Source organism: Serinus canaria, chromosome 3 (assembly GCF_022539315.1).
Source record: "Serinus canaria isolate serCan28SL12 chromosome 3, serCan2020, whole genome shotgun sequence".
NCBI classification, from domain to species: Eukaryota; Metazoa; Chordata; class Aves; order Passeriformes; family Fringillidae; genus Serinus; species Serinus canaria.
This window is the reverse complement of record NC_066316.1, coordinates 48,808,568-48,826,312: the sequence shown is the minus strand read 5'-3', so window position 1 is coordinate 48,826,312 and position 17,745 is coordinate 48,808,568. Positions and strand designations below refer to the sequence as shown.

Here is a 17,745-nt window from a genome sequence, read left to right as displayed (position 1 = left end):
CTGATACACACCCAGGGAATGTGAGCCAGCAGTGTGCCCTGGTGGCTCAGATTGGCATATTGGCATGTGTTAGAAATAGTGTGGCCAGCAGGGCTGGGGAAGTGATTGTCCCTCTGTATGTACTTGGCACTGGTGGGGCCACACCTTGAGTGCATTGTCCAGTTCTGGGCCTCTCACTAAAAGGAGGACGGGGGGGTGCTGAGAAGGGCAGCCAAACTGGTTGGAAGGTTTGGAGCACAAGGGCTATGAAGAGCTCCTGAAGCAGCTGGGAGTGTTTAGTGTGGAGAAAAGGAGGCTGAGGATTGATCTTATTGCTCTCTACAACTGCTTCAAAGGAGAGTGTAGCCAGGTGGGGTTTGGCCTCTTCTCTGAGGCCAGTGATAGGATGAGAGGAAATGGCTTCAAGCTGTTCTGGAGGAGATTTATGTTGGGCATTGGGAAGAATTTCTTCACAGAAAGAATGATTAAGCATTGGAATAGGCTGCCCAGAGAGGTGGTGGAGTCATTGTCCCTGAAGGTGTTTAAGGCAAGAATGGATGTGGCATGTAATGCCATGGTCTTGTTGACAAGGTGGTGTTTAGTCATAGATTGGAATTGGCTGATCTCTCAGATCTTTTCCAACTGAAGTAATTCTGTGATTCTGTAAAATGAAGGCAAGTGGCACAAGAGGGAAGTGGAGAAGGACACTGAAAATGCCTGAATACAGTAGCTTCAGCATAAATGCATTTTACTCCTTTCCAAGATTACTTGCTCTTGAAATGATGTATTTGGAATCCATGAGACACCGTCTAGCTTTGTTTTTATAATTGTTTTTGATACTTCTGCAGACAAGTTTACTTGTCTCACATACCTGTTACTGATCCATGTATCTTCCAAAAAGGAATTTACCAAAACTTAAAGGTTGAAATCCAGTAATAATTTGGACAAGAGATTATGGTCTGGGGTAGAGTGTGTGTGTCCTGTCTTTCAAAAGAGGATTGGATGCATTTTGGTACATTCTTGCATAGTTATATGAACTTTATGTCAGTGATAGTTTTAACCCAAGTTTAGTTAGTGACTGCTATGCTCCTTTCTCTGTATCTTCCTGACAGAGCTGCGTATTTTTCTATCTAGAACAGACTGTACTGTGACATGTTTCCTAATATCTTCTACTTGTCTTTAGGTGATTTCTCAGACACATGTCTTTTAGTTTTTCATAGGGCATATGAGCTATGCCTGGCATTCTAGGCTAATTCTTTTCTTTTCTGTTGCTCCTAGGAAGTGTGGTCCTGTTGGATTGAGCTGCTTCAGTATCTTGATTTAGAAACAGCTTGGCTAAACAATCTGGAAGAAAGAGTGCAAATGACAGGAAATTTGCCTGATAAATTGGATGATGTCAATGATGCTCTTGAGGTATTATAGTGATTCTGTCAGATAAGTAGTTTTTCAGATAGCTCTGTTTAAAAAAACCTAAACTTCTGCACTTCAGTAGCATACTGAAATGTGCTGAATATTCTGATTCTTCACATTAAAGGAACATATTAATCTGAATTGAAAATGGAGATTTGTAGGATTCTCCACCAAAAGTGGATTTTACTGGATGTGGCAGTTCCATACTTGGTACTGTGATAAAACTGTATGGTCTCTCCTGGCCTGTGTAAGCTGGTTAGTTCCTTCCAGGGCTATAGTGGTATGAAATTATGAGAGTAGGCAAAAAGTGCTGTGAAGTTTGATAATCTAAAGTAAAATCACCTTTGTGTCATTATGAATTAAGCCATAACTGATTTATGCTTTTAGAGCACTCTCAAGACAGTTGAAGTGTTAAACTTATGTATACAACCAGATTTCCAGCTCTGAAAATGCAGTAGTACTCAGTGTCTTGACCTTTAAAACTTTTTCTAATTAGTCTCTGGAGTCAGTCCTGCGTCACCCAGCTGATAATCGAACCCAGATTCGGGAACTCGGGCAGACGTTGATTGATGGAGGGATTCTTGATGACATCATCAGTGAAAAATTGGAAGCTTTCAATGCCCGCTATGAGGAGTTGAGTCACTTGGTAAGAGCTTGGGGTGAAGGTTGAAGTAGACTGGATTTTTCAGCTCAAGTCTGAAATTATTCTTGGTAGCTGAATTCAAAGATACCAGACTGCAATACAGGAAAAGAATAAATAACATCAGTGGTGTCAGCTGTTTTTAATTTGTAAAAGTGTCCAAAGAATAAGATGCCTTTCTCTTTTTCATTGCATGAGTGAAGTTTGTTTTGCAAGCTTGCACTGCAGGGATGCCCTAGTATTTTTTAGATAATTTTTACAAAAAGGCAATTCCAAAATCAAGGAATAGCTCAATATTAGCAACTTTATCACCTTGCTACTGCCATAAATACTGGTGATTTTCTCACTAACTGTAAAAATGAGGAGTGTAAGTGACATTTTCACCCTTAGAAATAGCTAGGGAGAAGTCATGCTGAAAACAAGAACAGAAGGAAAACATTCTTCTCATTAATCATCCATTAGGTTATCCTCTTCCACTTCTCCTACTTCAGTCTAGTCTTTTATAGATGTAATAAGTAGAGGAAGACTAGCTGTATTTCAGGTAGCACAGGTTTGTAATTTGTGTTCTGTATCCTGGTTATACAGGCCCCTGCCAAATTGTAGGATGGGAGTTTTCCGTCACTGATGAAAAAATGTAATCATAGAGGGAATTTCAGTTCATCCTCATTACAATAAGCAACATGAATGCAGTGCCCTCAGCTGGGGGCTATGTGCTGGCATTTCAGTTAGCACTGACTGCTGTTTTTCCTGTTGCAACAGGTTTGGCATATAAAAACCTGTTTGCTTTGGCAGCTGCAGCACTGGCACGCTGGGCTTTTGACAGCTCTCCACATGTGTGTGTGTGCACATGCACAGGTCTGTGCAGGCACGTGCTGATAGTGGGGAATTTGTGTTCCTGTGCAGGTAGTGACATTTCAGATGCTGTTGAAAGAAGAGGCAATAAAAGGAAAAAACTGAACTTCTGTTTTGACAGTATAACCAAATGAGTTTGTTTTGAAAGGAAATGTGAATACTAACAGTGTGAATATCAAACAACAGTGATCTGTGGTCTATTGTGAAGTTCCTGTTTCCCACTGAATAGCTAGTTTTTGAAACTGGTGTGGTTTTAATAGCATACTTCCTTCCTGAGGTAGTAGGAGAGATGTGTTTTTGCTGTCTCATATGTAGCTAGCAGCAGAACTCTCCTTCTCTTCCACTGCTTGTCAGTTACTGGTTCAGAAGCCACAGCAAGCTTCAAAAATTGCTGCTTTCTAGGATTCTTTCTAGCCAGCCCTCCCGGTGTAGGATCTTTTCTGGTCTCTCGCCCTTGTTTTGAGGAAGTCTTCCATAATTTCTGTTGAATTACTCTGCTGCATTTTGTCTCCCCTTTCTGCCCTGCTCAGGCAGTGAGCCGACAGATCGCCCTGGAACAACAGCTTCAGACCATGCGAGAAACCGACCACATGCTGCAGGTCTTGCAGGAAAGTTTAGGAGATCTGGATAGACAGCTGACATCTTACCTGACTGACAGGATAGATGCCTTTCAGATGCCCCAGGAGGCCCAGGTATTTCTGTATAGCTCTTCACTACAAAACTTTTGGAAATATTTGATGATAGTGCTCAGTCTAGACTTAGTAATAAATTTCAGTCCTGTGCTGATGCACTAGGTGTAATCTTCTATAATCTGGAATGTTTTGGGGTTTTTTTTTTACGGTTGTATTGAATAACAGCAGTTTTCAATTTAGCCATCTGTCACCAAAGGTAGAATACTTAAAATAAACCTGGTGGTGTTTAAGTTTTACAGAGTAGATTTACTTCTGGTGGGTAGTAAGAAAGTTCCCCTTCATCTCTCTGCAAGCAATTTTGTAACGTATTTCTTTCCTGCTTCTGTGATATGGCAGAAAATTCAAGCTGAGATTGCAGCTCATGAATCCACCTTAGAGGAGCTGAAGAAAAGTGCTCGCTCTTTCCCTCCTGCTTCTCCTGAATGCAGGTCTCCCCGTGGTGGAACTCAGCTGGATGCTTTGCAGGTAAAGACATGAGAGTCACCTTAACACCCTTTCTGTGTCAGCCTGTAAATTGTTTGCTGCAGTCAGATGAACCTCAGAAGAAAATAGTATGTGCTTTTATGTGCTTTCATAAGGAAACAAACAGCCCTAGATGAATTGAACAAGGAAGCTTAAACTTCACAAGTGTCATGGGATAAGTGCAGAAAGTCAGCCAGTCTCTGTATATGAGTAGAATGGGTATTTTTGAAGCATATGATACAGAATGACATCTCTCTTGCATCTCAGGTAGAGATTAGAAATAGGCGATGGCACCATTATTTGCCAAGCCAAAATTATATATATATTGATTTGTGGTGGCATGATGGTTAATAATCTGTGGTGTGAGATGCTTTAAAGGTTATTTTTTGAAGTGCAGGTACTAATTTAAAACAATCTTTTAATGTAATATTCATTAAAACAGAGAAAGCTCCGTGAAGTATGTACAAAGTATCAGCTTTTCCAGAAACCAGCCAATTTTGAGCAGCGCATGTTAGATTGCAAGCGGGTGTTGGATGGTGTAAAAGCAGAACTTCATGTCTTGGACGTGAAGGATACTGACCCAGATGTAATCCAAGCTCATTTGGAGAAGTGCATGGTATGTATCCAATGTTCATGACTCGTGCTAGGGGGTGCTTCTTTTTCTTCTAGTTCTTGTTGCTTAAACTCTCTCCTGAGGAAGATTTTGCTTAAAGTCATCATGGAACTGTTGCAGCTCACTGGAAAATGCTAATGGAGCCCTTGATAACTAAAAACTTCATATTCTTGTAGGACATAAAAGCAGTGAGCTGTCGATAGGTATGGTAGAACAGCTGTATTTTTTTATAAACTCCCTTCCCTGCTTCATCCTTATGTTCTGGAGAAGCATCACAGTCATTAGTATTTGAAGAAAGCAAAATACTAAGATGAAGTACAGATCACAATATTAGCATGGGAGTAAATGTTGTTAAATTAGTGATCTTGTTAATTTTTGAAAATGAAAACTAGGATAAAATGTTATCAGGATATTTATCAGAATAAAATATCATCAGGAGTTTGGAATCTTCTTGTCAGATATTGCTATTAATTCAGAAATCAGAATTTAAGTGCAATTTGAAGTTAAGATCCTCAAAGCAAGCAGAGTCAGAAAACCTGCACTACAAATTGATCACCAATATTTGTGCTTTTAGAAACTCTATAAGACCCTCAGTGAGGTGAAATTGGAAGTTGAGACTGTCATCAAGACAGGAAGGCAAATTGTACAGAAACAGCAGACGGATAATCCTAAAGGGATGGATGAACAACTGACAGCACTGAAATTTCTTTACAATGACTTGGGGGCGCAGGTAAGAAAAATAAATAAATGTGTGAATATTTGTCTGCATGTCATTTCTCTGCTGTTAGATGGTGTTTTAAGTTTGATTCTAAAGCTGATAATATGTAAGTTAGTTGCTGCATCCAGCAGCAATCTTTTGAGAGATTCAATATTACACATACCTCCCTGGAGGAGAGGTAGCCTTGAAGAAAGGAAGGTTCAGAGGACTTTGATTGCCCTGGCAAAGCTGACCTACCATTCATTAAAGTCCTTTAAGATAATTTATGGTCAGATTATCATGTGAGATGTAAGTCAACCTGAGGGTTTTTAGGTGTTATGATGGTTTTGAATTGTAGTCCATCTAAATGGTTGCTCTCAGTGTGGAATAGAAAATGCAGGCAAACCTGCATTTCCCATGAAGTTCATGATATATTACGTAGTTTTCTTATTAGTTGAATATTTACTTATCCAGCGGGAGTGTTTAAAAATATTAAAGCCTTACTGGGCAGGTAGGACTCTCTACCAAAATTAAGATGGAATCCCAAGTGAATTTGTGTTTGTTCAGTGCTCCACGAATTAAGCTGGGGTAAAGGGTCAGATTACAATATTGGAATATCTCGGAATGGGTCCTAGGAAATTTTGCAGTTGTGAATTTGAGAATATCCAGGAAGCTGTGGATTCTAGAAGGCATGTAGACAAGAGATTAGGAAAAGTAGAAAGGCAGTTACTTGCAGTATAATGTTATGATTTTTCTTTCTGAGCAAGAACAGAGTGCAATATTGTGAAATGTCAATTGATTCTGATTATGATGCTTGGAGTTCTTCTCAAGTCTGTTAAAATCTGACCAGACTAGTTGTGTAACTGGTGTGAAATACAAATTATTTTACTGAGACAAACATCAAACTTCATATTTCTTTTACTGATATGTTTTTAAGGGCAGACTAGATTTTCAGTGAAACTTTTCTTTACAATTTTCTGCTAGCATGCCTTACACATTATTAGGAGGAAATGAATTTTGCCTGTGTGAGTGACTAGATTCTACAGTCCTTTGAGTTTCAGCCAAAGGATCAAAATAAAGTGATAAACATCAGTTTGGTGATTGCTAGCTATAAATAAATTGGTATGCAGGTTTCTTTGTCTGCTTTAGCTGTATCTCAATTTAAAATTATTTGTATATATTCTCTGTTGTATAGTAAGATACAGATGCTTATAAACTTTCCTTTTAGGGTCCTTCCTTAAAGCTAGACAGTTTTAATATGCAAGGATTTTATATATTTAGGTGGATATTTTCATTGGCTAGCACTTTTGCATTTGCTATCTTTTAAAATCTAATTTTGTTTTCTTTCTTTCCTCTTAAATTTTTTTTGGTAGGTGACAGAAGGAAAACAGGACCTGGAAAGAGCAACTCAGCTGGCACGCAGAATGAGGAAGGAGTCTTCCTCTCTGTCTGAGTGGCTGGCTACCACTGAAGCTGACCTCGTGCAGAAGTCCACTTCAGAGAGCTTGCTTTCTGATCTGGATTCAGAAATTGCCTGGGCCAAAGTAAGCATGCTTACTAAATATTGGTAGAAAAAATTTCTGACATTATGGCAATACTATGTAGAAGTGGCTGTGAATTTAAATCCCTGTAACTTGTTCCTAAATTTCCCACATCCTGAATTTTAGTAGAGTCAATAGTTCATGTTCAGTACTTTACTGAGTCTGATTTGTTTCATCTCAGGCATTTTGCATCAACCTTAAATGCCAGTAAAATATTTAAGATACTACTACATATTTGATACTAATGGGTATTTAAGACTTACTGTATCTCTTACACATTTCACAATTATAATATTCTTTAAATTATCAGCAAATATAATTGTGGACTAGATCAAATATTTTACTAGTAGAGCAAACAAAGGGCATTGAATGAAAAGTGCATTCAATGAAAATTTGAGTTTGTAACTTTTCATTGAAACAGCTTTGTCTTCAAAATGGTGACTTTGCAAAATAAGAGGCTACTGTGATTCCTTATTTTCTTTCACCTACAAGTTAAAGCTTTTAATTGAAACAGGCAAATGTGTTAGTTACTTCAGAGTAATTATATTTTCTCACACTGTAGAAATTTGGATATTACTAGGAGTTAGCAGCAAGTGTCAGTTGATACAGTTCAGCAGAACTGACCTTTCCAGTTTTTGTTTTCTGTCACCTTTTACTTCTGGAGTGGGTCTGTCTGCAGTCCTAAAACTTTAAAGCTCACCAAATTGCAAACTCGTCTAATACAACCTGTTCTCAGGCATTTCAATCAGGATTAGTAATTATTAGTGCTAGGATTTTGCTGTGGCAGTATCCCCAAGATTCCTCTCCAAAAAAACTTTTGAATCCTTATTGGAAGTATACCATACATTTGTAAGCCATGCAAATAAAGACTGTTATGCTGCACCACCAGGAGCACAAGTCCTATATGTTGCATACAAAGTTGCCCTTTCTGTTTTCAAGTTTTCTAGAGGCAATTTTAAAATGTAGTAACTTGAGTATTTGTTTCTGTTTCTAAGATAATAACTTATGATTAAGTAATAAGTTACCTACTTCATAGATAGTATGTTCAAGGAGCTCCAGATGCTGGCTGTGGTTAAGTGCATTCTTCACCACACTGTACACTGACATCAAAGAACTTTCTAAGTAGGCAGATATCATCAATAATAATTGGTGATCTTAGATGGCAAGAGTTTCCACATGGAAACTGTGTGCTGATATTTAAGAGATGACATATTGCTTAATTTGCATGTCAGTATGCATACTTTCAAAAAAGGTGGGGTTTTTAGATTAAAAAAACTATTGAAAAGTGGAGATGACTTGGAAAAAAGGGTAGAGCTAGAGATATATGTATTTACATTTCTGTATAACATATATTTACATTTCTGTATATAGAGAATATAACCATAGGGATTCTGTATTATGTAGCAACTAAATTGAATGTCTGCAGTAATAAGTTGTGATGGTTCTCAAAAAAATATTTAGCATTGGCCTACCATGTTTCTCATTATTGCCAACTGTAAAAGTACGTTATTGGGAAAAGATACAGAGGAATCCAGAGTGTCTCTTGAAATTAGTGTTTTGTGCTTTACAATGCAGAAAAAAAGCCTTTTAAAAATGGACTTGCAATGTAGTGTGATGCATTTGCTTTACCTACATAATGAAAAGAAATGGTGAAGATGGTCTAAGACAACAAACCAAAAGAGTCCCTAAGTTGTTCAGGACACTTACATGCATTGTGCTCTCACTCTCAAAAAATGACATCACTATCTACAGAGAGTGACTGTAAACAGAAAACAATTACAGTTGGTGTAATTCTTCCCATGAGTGAAGATCATCTACAATATATTTGTTTCCTGTGGAGGTAAAAATCTGCCTCCCTTGTGTTTGGAACCAGTGCAGTTTTAATGGTTGAACTTGTTTCAGAATGTGCTGAGAGAGCTGGAGAGGAGGAAGGCTGATCTGAAGAGCATCACAGAAAGTTGCACTGCACTCCAGTCTCTGGTGGAAGGCAGTGAGAGTGTCCTGGAGGAGAAGCTGTGTGTCCTTAATGCTGGCTGGAGCAGAGTTCGAACCTGGACTGAAGACTGGTGTGACACCTTGTTGGTAAGTTGCATGCCTGAGAAATATTTAGGGCAGCTATCCTTCCACCTCTTTGCAGCAGCTGGAGTTTTCACTTGTCTCACTTTACTGTTAAGTGAAGCTTCCATGATGCCTCATGAAGCTTCACTCATAGACTTAAAAGAAGGTGGAATGGATATCTGTCTATGCTGTAGATGGAGAGGTAAGTCACAAGGTGGTATACAGTGAGGAAGATGGACAACTGAGCTGCTGCATGAATATTCAGCCTCTATGCCACCTCCAACATGAACAGTGGATTTGTGTTGATAGATTTCCTTGAGACCCGGATGATGACTGTTTAATGGACAATGGATAAGTTTGTAGTGGTGTTCAGCAAGGCACTTGTGACTCTGTCAGTCTATTACTCTTTTGGACAGACCATAACGTGTGGCAACAGCATCTCTTTGGTTAATTAAATGAAAGCCCAAGCATATTAATACACCTAAAGCTGCTAATTAAGCTAAATGGACATGAAACAGTCTACAACTGATACTAGTATGAGACTGCTGCTTTTATATAAATAAGGTATTTTGGTGTGGTTTAGCTAGTTATGACAATCAACCCATATCAGGGACTTCAGAAGGTGGAAGTTGGGGAAACTATAGTGTATACATGGATGGTGAGCCCTGTGCCTCCTGTCCAGTGCCTGTTGAAAGTGGCAGTGTTAATTTTGTAATCCAATTCCATGTTAGAGTAGTTGAGTAGTTTACCTTTACATGTAAATGCTGTAAGGATGATCCATAACTAAATACTTCTAGATTATGTTCATATCTGGTGACAAGTATTGTCTATGCTCTCTATATCAACCTCAAGATAACCTGTAGCTCCATGTAGCAAAAGAACAATTTAACCTTACAAAGCACAATCATAGGCCTTCTCTCTTTTCTTTCCTTCCTTTGTTTTGTTATTCCAAAACAGCAAATCTTGTCTACCTTCTTGTTTTGGTGAAAGGCTTAAACAGACTGTTCCTTCTCTGAATCTGATACACAAAATAACGTTAAATCTGTCTGGGGCACCTAATGTAACAATTTCTGACTGCATGTGAAAGCAGACCTAATTAACATGTCTACAATTTTATTACTTAAGAGGAATGAATATTTTAATGTAATCAGTAAAATATCAGAACTTGATTGCTATAATTTGTAAGTTTGGCATAATCCCTTTCCAATTAAAAAAACTCGAACAACCACATACAGTAGATACTGTTGTGCCTGCTAGTGCTGATAGAAAAAATTGTGGAGTTTTTGGTTGACTGAGATATTATGTAGTGTAGTAATACATTGACTATCTTTAATTGTGCAACCTACCTCAGCTACTTCTATTTCCCTTTCTGTGAGTTAGAAATTATAGTATCAAAGGGTCTAGAATCAAAACTGAATTTTTGTAAATACTAGTGAAGATGAAAGATATGGTCTAATTTTCAGTGTTTCATTCCAAAGTGTGTCCAAAACACTATTTTATCAATCTCCTTTCTACTCATAAGATTTGGGCAGGGTTGATTTATTTGATGGTTTTTTGAGCTTGTTGTTGTCTTTGGGATTTTTTTGTGTGATTTTTAGAAGTTTCTCATATTCATATATTTTTTCATCTTTTCCCAGAATCATCAGGGCCAGCTGGAAATTTTTGATGAAAATGTTGCTCACATAAGTACTTGGTTGTATCAGGCTGAAGCCTTACTGGATGAAATTGAGAAGAAGTCAGCTAGCCAGAAGGAGGAAACTGTGAAGGTAGGAAATGTTGTGTCATCTGTCAAAATATTTCTAGTCAACTCATGGATTCTGAATGATGTCAGATTTGCTTCCTGTTTATTTTTAGACGTCTCTCTCCTTGCCTAGGAGATGACCATTTTCATTTTCTTTCACTTCTCAGCGTTTAACATCTGAACTAGATGACGTCAGTCTCCGAGTGGATAACGTCCGGGACCAGGCTGTCATCTTAATGAACGGGCGGGGCGTGTCCTGCCGGGAACTTGTTGAGCCCAAGCTGGCAGAACTCAACCGTAATTTTGAGAAGGTCTCTCAGCACATCAAAAGTGCCAAGGTGAGGATGAATGAGCCCCAGAACTTGCTTGGGGAGTCCGTGCCAAGAAGATGGCAACTGGCTGAAGTGGACAGGTCATTGTTTATTAGAGCAGTGCTTCACTGCTTTTGAGTACACTTTTAAGTGTAGATATTTATATGTGAAAAATAGACTGATTTTTAGACCAGCTGCTTTTTTTTTATACCTGAGTAGCAGGTGATGACTTGTGTTTCATGGGAAAATTTACAAACAACTGTTCAGAAAATTTTATATATTTCAGTGCATATTTGTGAGCTACAAAACAATACCATAAGCTAATGTGACTGGAGATGTTTCATTAATTTTGAGAATGAAATACTCAGATTGAAGTTTGAACGTAGAAAGTTGGTAATAACTACCAAGTGTGTTCAAGCTATCTCTGATCATAAAACTCTTAAATTTTTGATTTATACTGATACATAATGGTCCTGCAGACTGATATACCTGTTCATGGGAGATTGTATGGGACAGCTTAGACTAAAGGTTCAGCTTGACCAAGGTTTTATTTTACTTTGCAGATGCTTGTTGGACAAGAACGACTTCCTGTCATGTCAGAGCCCCGGGAAGCTAGAGTGGCTTTTCTAGACCTGGACAAATTTGAGAATGACATACAGAATATGTTAAAAGTTGTGGAAAAGCATCTGGAGTTGAGTGGGGAAGATGAAAAGGTTTGTGAGCAATGGAACAAATAAATAATTAAATAAATAACTTCCTATTTTGTCCCCATGTTCCATTGTCCCAGACTTTGAGAGGAAATTCTGATGAAAAGTCTTTAAGTTAGAGGTAGAAAAAGAAGGGAATTATTAGGTTGTTGGATGCCCTGCACAGTTTTCGAATACTTTTCCCTCTATTGAGCTCTAAGAGCTATTGCCTCTTGGCTGCTGGGCTGAGTGTAATTAATCATACTTGAGTTGGTATTTTCATCACAGTTTTATAGAATATAAGTAGTGAACTGTGATTTTTATTTATCTATCTTCTATCTCCTACTCAGAGCAGCTCTTTTTAAGGAATCTGTCCTGTGTTTGAATGATGTTTGAATGAAAACTTCAAATTTAAACTGGTATGATAAAATGAATCACAGTGCATAGGCCAGCTCAGAGAATGCTTGACTAAGGTGCAAGTTAAGGGTCTTGTAAAGTGCCTCTATCTTGGAAGTCGAAATAAAAACTTTGAACAAAATTTATCTTCTAGATTCTTATCAAGACTCTGCTACTCACCCATATAAAACTGCCATAGTTTTGTTAGCATCTTGTCCACTATGGCCTTGTTGCCTGCAAAATCAGGTGAATTCCTGTCAGTCCACTCTATCTGCCTTCCTTTTAAGCAGCTCAAATACTATAAACTGAGCTGGAAAGCTGGATGTAAGTCTATGGAAAATGCCATGTATATTACAGAATGCAAATTTTAAACGATTTCTATAGAAGGGCCTATGGTTATAGAACATAGCCTTCCTTTTATACTGTTTTTATTTTTATTGAATTTTTATTTTTGTGCTCTTCTGCTCTGAGCTTGCTTATTATTGTCAAGGAATATCTAGAAGAGAAATGGAGCTGAAGTCATAATGCCCTATTGATGTGAATGCCTACTGCTGGCTCATTAAACTTCTTTCAGTACATCTCTTTATAAAGTTTATGGAAAGCTGGATTGTATGATTTGGTAGTTGTTAAGGAGAATATCTGCTTGAATTTGTTTGGCTCCCATCTGGATTATAAGACAAAAGTTTGGTACAATTGCTGTTAATATCTGAGCAGCTAATGTTTCTAAAATTAATTTCTGTAGTTAATAGAGATTTGTGTAATTTTAGCTGGATCAAGAAAGAGCTCAGATTGAAGAAGTTTTACAGAGAGGAGGGCAGTTGCTCCAGCAGCCTATGGAAGACCATAGGAGAGAGAAGATCCGCCTACAGTTGTTGCTTCTGCAGAAAAAGTACAACAGTTTGCAGGTACAGTTAGGGTAGCTACTACAGCTCATTCATCAATTTTCCTTTTGATATCCCACTTGCAACCTGTAATCCATATTTTATACCTTATGACTCTTTCATATAAGTGATTCTCTGGGCAAGAGTTAAATGTATGTGCGCACAATCTGATTCTCTGAATCTTTACAATTCCAAAATATGAATTTTCCCATTTCTAGGTTTTGGGGGAGTGGTTTTGATTTTTAAAGTCCCTTTCACAGCTTCACAGAGGGTCACCCTATGCATTGACCCAGATAGGTGGGTGCATCGAGTTGGGCATGTGTTTCACCCGTCTTTGCTGGCCCTTGAACAAAGGTTTATCTCCACCACCAGGCTGTGTGAAGAGTGGCTATGTGTACACATGTACACAAACATACCGACCTCTCAGAATAAGCCCTTTGTGTGACTGAGCCTGCTCCCAAATTCCTCTTCCTTGCTATAGAGGGTATTGGCAGTGACTGCAGCATGTTGTGTTGCTTGCATACACAGGCTGTGTTAAAAATGTGTTTTTCTGGAGGAAAGATGCTCCTTTTAGCTCACCTGTTTGAATCATGCTAGAGCTGACAAGCTGAGGTGTAGTTAAAGGTGCAGGGCAAAACCATCAGGGGGGCTTTCTACATGTCTATGCCAATAAAGAGAATGTAGCTATTACAAAAATAAATTAGTAGTATTGCATATTTTGGAATTTGCTCCTTCAGATAAATCCCTCAAGTCCTTTTGTTTTTCAAATAAATAAGACCTATTCTGTTCACTACTTCCCTCTTTTTACACCATATTTTCCAATACGCTGGATTGTAGGAGTGCAGGTCATTTCAAAGGAGGCAGGCGGTGGAACTCTCTCCAGTGTTTTCCCAGTATAAGAAGGAACATGATAGTCTAATGAAGTGGCTGAATGAGGCTGAGGACCGTCTGTCAGGGCTGCAAGGTGTGGAGGATGAACAGAAACTACAGGTAATGAGGCTTCTGTTTCTTAGAACAAACAGTTAATGGTGTGTATGAACTTTGGAGATTCATACACTAGAGTTTAATCTAGTCTAGTGATCTTCTTTGGACACTTCTGTGGAAAGAAGTGTTTCAAAATAATAGCATCCAGTTTTTGTTAGGAAATTATCAACATATGCTAGTTTGGGATTTCTACCTAGTCATCATAGGTCCAAAAGATCTCATCCTTCAGACCCAACTCTTAGACTGTGATCTGGGCTGTGGGCCTGATTCAGGAAAGTTTGTTTTGCCAGTCTCAATCCATGAGGATTACACTTAACCCTTTTTAAAAACTCTTAACTCAAACATCCAGATTTAATATCAGTTTGGTGCAGGTATGATAAAAACCTTGTTTGAGGCTTAAATCCAGTGCCTCTGCATCCTGTGGTCAGGGTATTGTAACTACTCTGCTATCTTTTCCTGCCTTAAGTGCCTAGAGAGGAATACCTGCCCTCATGTAATGGATATTATGGTACTCAATGATTGTTAATAAAACAGACAAAGGTTGAGGTATTTCTGATAATGTGTATGTGTGTGTCTTGACAAACAATTTTGCAACTGATATAATGCCAGGGTCTGATAAAACTGACTGTCCAGAAAGTTGCATGTCTTAATTTTTGAGGATACAGATATTTTTTGATTGCTTTTGTTGTGACTTTGGGGATAGTTTTTGTTGGTGTTTTTTAAATCTCTTTTATTTCTCCTCTCCATCCTTAATGTAATTACCACAGAAACAAGTGTTTTTAATATTTTAGGCAATATCAGTGAAGAACCTTGGGAAGCAGTAAGTAGTGTCTTGAACAAGCTTGAGGGCTAGGTCACCTGTCAAGGACTTTTCAATTTCTGCATATAAGGATTTGTAATTAACATCTATAAATATTTTTTACTGCTTTGTAACTTTTTTACCCAGAGCTAATACACTTGGTAGCATGCTCTGGCTCCCTGTGAGACTTGCACCACTAAATGATGATGTGGTTCTCTTGGTTCACAGCTGGTGCTTCAGCTGCAGGTGATGGATCCTCTGTCGCACAGACCATTTAGTATCAACTTTTAGATCTGCTGCTCTTTAGAAAGCCTGTTTCACATTATAAGGCTCCCATGAAGAGCTGGGCAGCAGAGAGGGCCCAGGATCTGTGGAACAGTCTGATGTCATGTCAGTATGGATTACTGTAGAAATTAAAATAAAATAGACTATTGATGGAGAAACATTATCCTTGCTCAGGTCAGCTAGACTGTCAGAAAAGGACCACAGAAATTTTCATTACTGGTGTGAAATTTGGAAATTCAAACTGCTGCTTTTGCTTCGTGTGCCTGTGCCTGTGGATTTCTGATATTTCTGATATGGTGCTAAGGCAGCTTGTCTCAAGTGGCCTAATTTTACTTTTATGGCTTGTTTTTTCATGGCTCTGCTAATCAATCTTCAACACTGAAAATGGTGTGAGACCATAATGTTGCTAAAGGGAGAAACAGTCTTACCAAATATCATTATTTTAGATAATCACTGTTGCTCTAGAATTGTCTTGGATCCACCAGACTTGAAAATTGCAGTGCTTGTTGCTCACTGCAGCCTAGGACTGAGAAGCACTAAATGAATTCTTGACCCGCTGGAGTGCAGGTGGCTTAAACCCTCACCTTGATGTAAGGAAGCTGTAGTGAGAGAGAGACAAACTGCTGTTTGGTGTGAGCAAAACAGGGAGGGAAAGGAAGATTTCAGCTGCCAAGCTGGGGAGTAGACTTCAATTGAGCCTTTATGAAATATATTATTTATGCTTTTGTAAGCAAGTGTGGAGGAGAGGACTTATTTATGGTGCTTGAAGGTCATATCTATATATTGATTTGCTGGAAGTAGCTGGATCATAAATATTCCTCATCATTTATGCTGTTAGGGATTATGGAGTTAAAATATCTTTGAAATATTGGCAACCCTTCTGCATCGTAGGTACTTCTGAGTAAGCCTTGTTTTGCCACAGATCCGTTAGCGAGGAAAGCCTGCCCTGGAAGTTTGCATCTCCTAGAGGTCCTTCTTTTCCAACAGTGCTTTAGTGTTTATTTAAATTGGACTGTTCTGCCTTTGTTCAAAATGAGGGAAAGAAAAGGATTAAACCTTAAGTTGCAGAGGTAATTCGTTGTCTAAATTCCTGAGAGAATTTTCTGGGTTTTAGGAAGTTGTTTTGAAGTGAAAATGGTAATTTTGCAGATGGTGAATATTGGTAATTTTGCAACTGCAGTGAATATGCAGTTGAAGGCATGGTGCATTTTTTCCTGTAAACTGAAGCATTGTCTTGAAGGCTCTTGAGGTATTATTTCTGTAATAAAGAAAATGTATTCGTTTTTCTAGTATGCTTTTTATAGAAGAGGTTCTGGATTACTTAAACATGAACAATTGTTTGCTGACCACATTTAATAAATGGACATGAGCTTTGGGAAACCTTTTTTAGAAAACTGGCTCTGAAATATATTGAGATTTAAAAACTGGCTTATATAGTTAAACATCCAAGGAGGTAAAATATTTAATTTTGTGTCAATGTCTAGGGCAGTAGTTTCCAAAATCCACTTGGAAGCAAGTCAGAAAATTTTATTGAGTGGAATCATTAGCAGATTTTGTTCAAAATATATTTAAGTGTAAAAGGGGAGATGGGAAAAAAATCTGAGACTGAATGCTGAATTGCAGGTTAAACCGTATGCTGAGTATAGGAGGAAATAAATTATTTGACCTCCAGATTAAAAGCATTTTTAGCCATTCTCATTGAGTGGCCTTATTTATAGAATGTTCAGTAATAACCAAGTATTCTCTTTATTCCTCCAATCCTTTGTTTTTGCTAGTATTTAAAGAGAGAGCAAATTTATTAAGCATGCTCTATCAACACTGAAATTAAAGTAGAAAAGGACTATTAAGTCCTCCAGACAGATTTCCTCTTAAATAACCCTAGACTGACTTTTTATTTGTGTATGCTGAAGAAAAATTGTGGGAGGACTGAAGCACTGCTCCTGTAAAGACAGACAGAGGTCTTTTTAACCAGGAGAAGAGAGCTCTGGGGAGATTCTTATAGCAATCTCCCAGTACCTACAGGAAAGCTGGAGGGAACTTTTTACAAAGGCATGGAGGAGTAAAAAAAGGGGCAATGGATTTAATCTGTTTAAATGGGGTAGGTTTAGATTGGGCATTAGGAAGGAATTCTTCACTATGAGGGTGATGAGGCACTGGAACAGGTTGCCCAGAGAAGCTGTGGATTCTGTATCCCTGGAAGTATTCTAGTATGGGTTTTATGAGATTTTCTGCAAACTGATGTAGTGGAAGTTGTTGCTCCCCATGGCAGGGGGGTTGGAATGAGATGATCTTTAAGCTCCCTTTCCAAACTAAACCATTTTGATTCTGTGAAAAGGTTGCTTACCTGAGGTTTTTGTTTTCCCCTTAATTATAAAAAGAACCCAGAGCCAAGCAACCAAAACCAACCTCTGTGATATTTAGGTATTTATCAGGTAACTGTGAGAGAGTTACATAAAACTCCACTTCTCTTTTTTAGCATATTATGCTGCATTTTAGAAGCTTCCAGTCTGCAGTGCAAGATAGGGAACAGATGAACAATTAAAAACTCTGCTGTACTGAAGCACTAATGTGTTTGTAGCACTTACATATGTTCACCTTTGAGAGTGAGGGTTGAGAGAGGAGGGAGCATCATCTCAGTGATAGGAGGCAGCTGGAGGAGATTAGCAAGGAGATATACTCTGAAGGAGCAGCATCTGGAGGAATTCACTGCTTAGCCAA

At 38.3% G+C, this 17,745-nt stretch overlaps 1 protein-coding gene across 4 annotated transcripts in view; it reads left to right on the top strand.

Annotated features, from left to right (window-relative positions):
• The window catches only part of UTRN (utrophin), a 362,109-nt gene that overhangs the window by 136,065 nt on the left and 208,299 nt on the right, over positions 1-17,745 (top strand). For 3 of the 4 annotated variants that reach the window (XM_050973004.1, XM_030235269.2, XM_009092777.4), the window contains 13 exons: positions 1,258-1,392; positions 1,886-2,035; positions 3,412-3,573; positions 3,910-4,038; positions 4,478-4,651; positions 5,223-5,378; positions 6,719-6,889; positions 8,789-8,968; positions 10,582-10,710; positions 10,853-11,023; positions 11,560-11,709; positions 12,846-12,983; positions 13,797-13,949. In XM_050973004.1, the coding sequence (XP_050828961.1) occupies positions 1,258-1,392; positions 1,886-2,035; positions 3,412-3,573; positions 3,910-4,038; positions 4,478-4,651; positions 5,223-5,378; positions 6,719-6,889; positions 8,789-8,968; positions 10,582-10,710; positions 10,853-11,023; positions 11,560-11,709; positions 12,846-12,983; positions 13,797-13,949 (1,998 nt within the window). The remainder of the gene's footprint in view (positions 1-1,257; positions 1,393-1,885; positions 2,036-3,411; positions 3,574-3,909; positions 4,039-4,477; positions 4,652-5,222; positions 5,379-6,718; positions 6,890-8,788; positions 8,969-10,581; positions 10,711-10,852; positions 11,024-11,559; positions 11,710-12,845; positions 12,984-13,796; positions 13,950-17,745) is intronic. The other variant, XM_018916973.3, reaches the window with a different exon arrangement.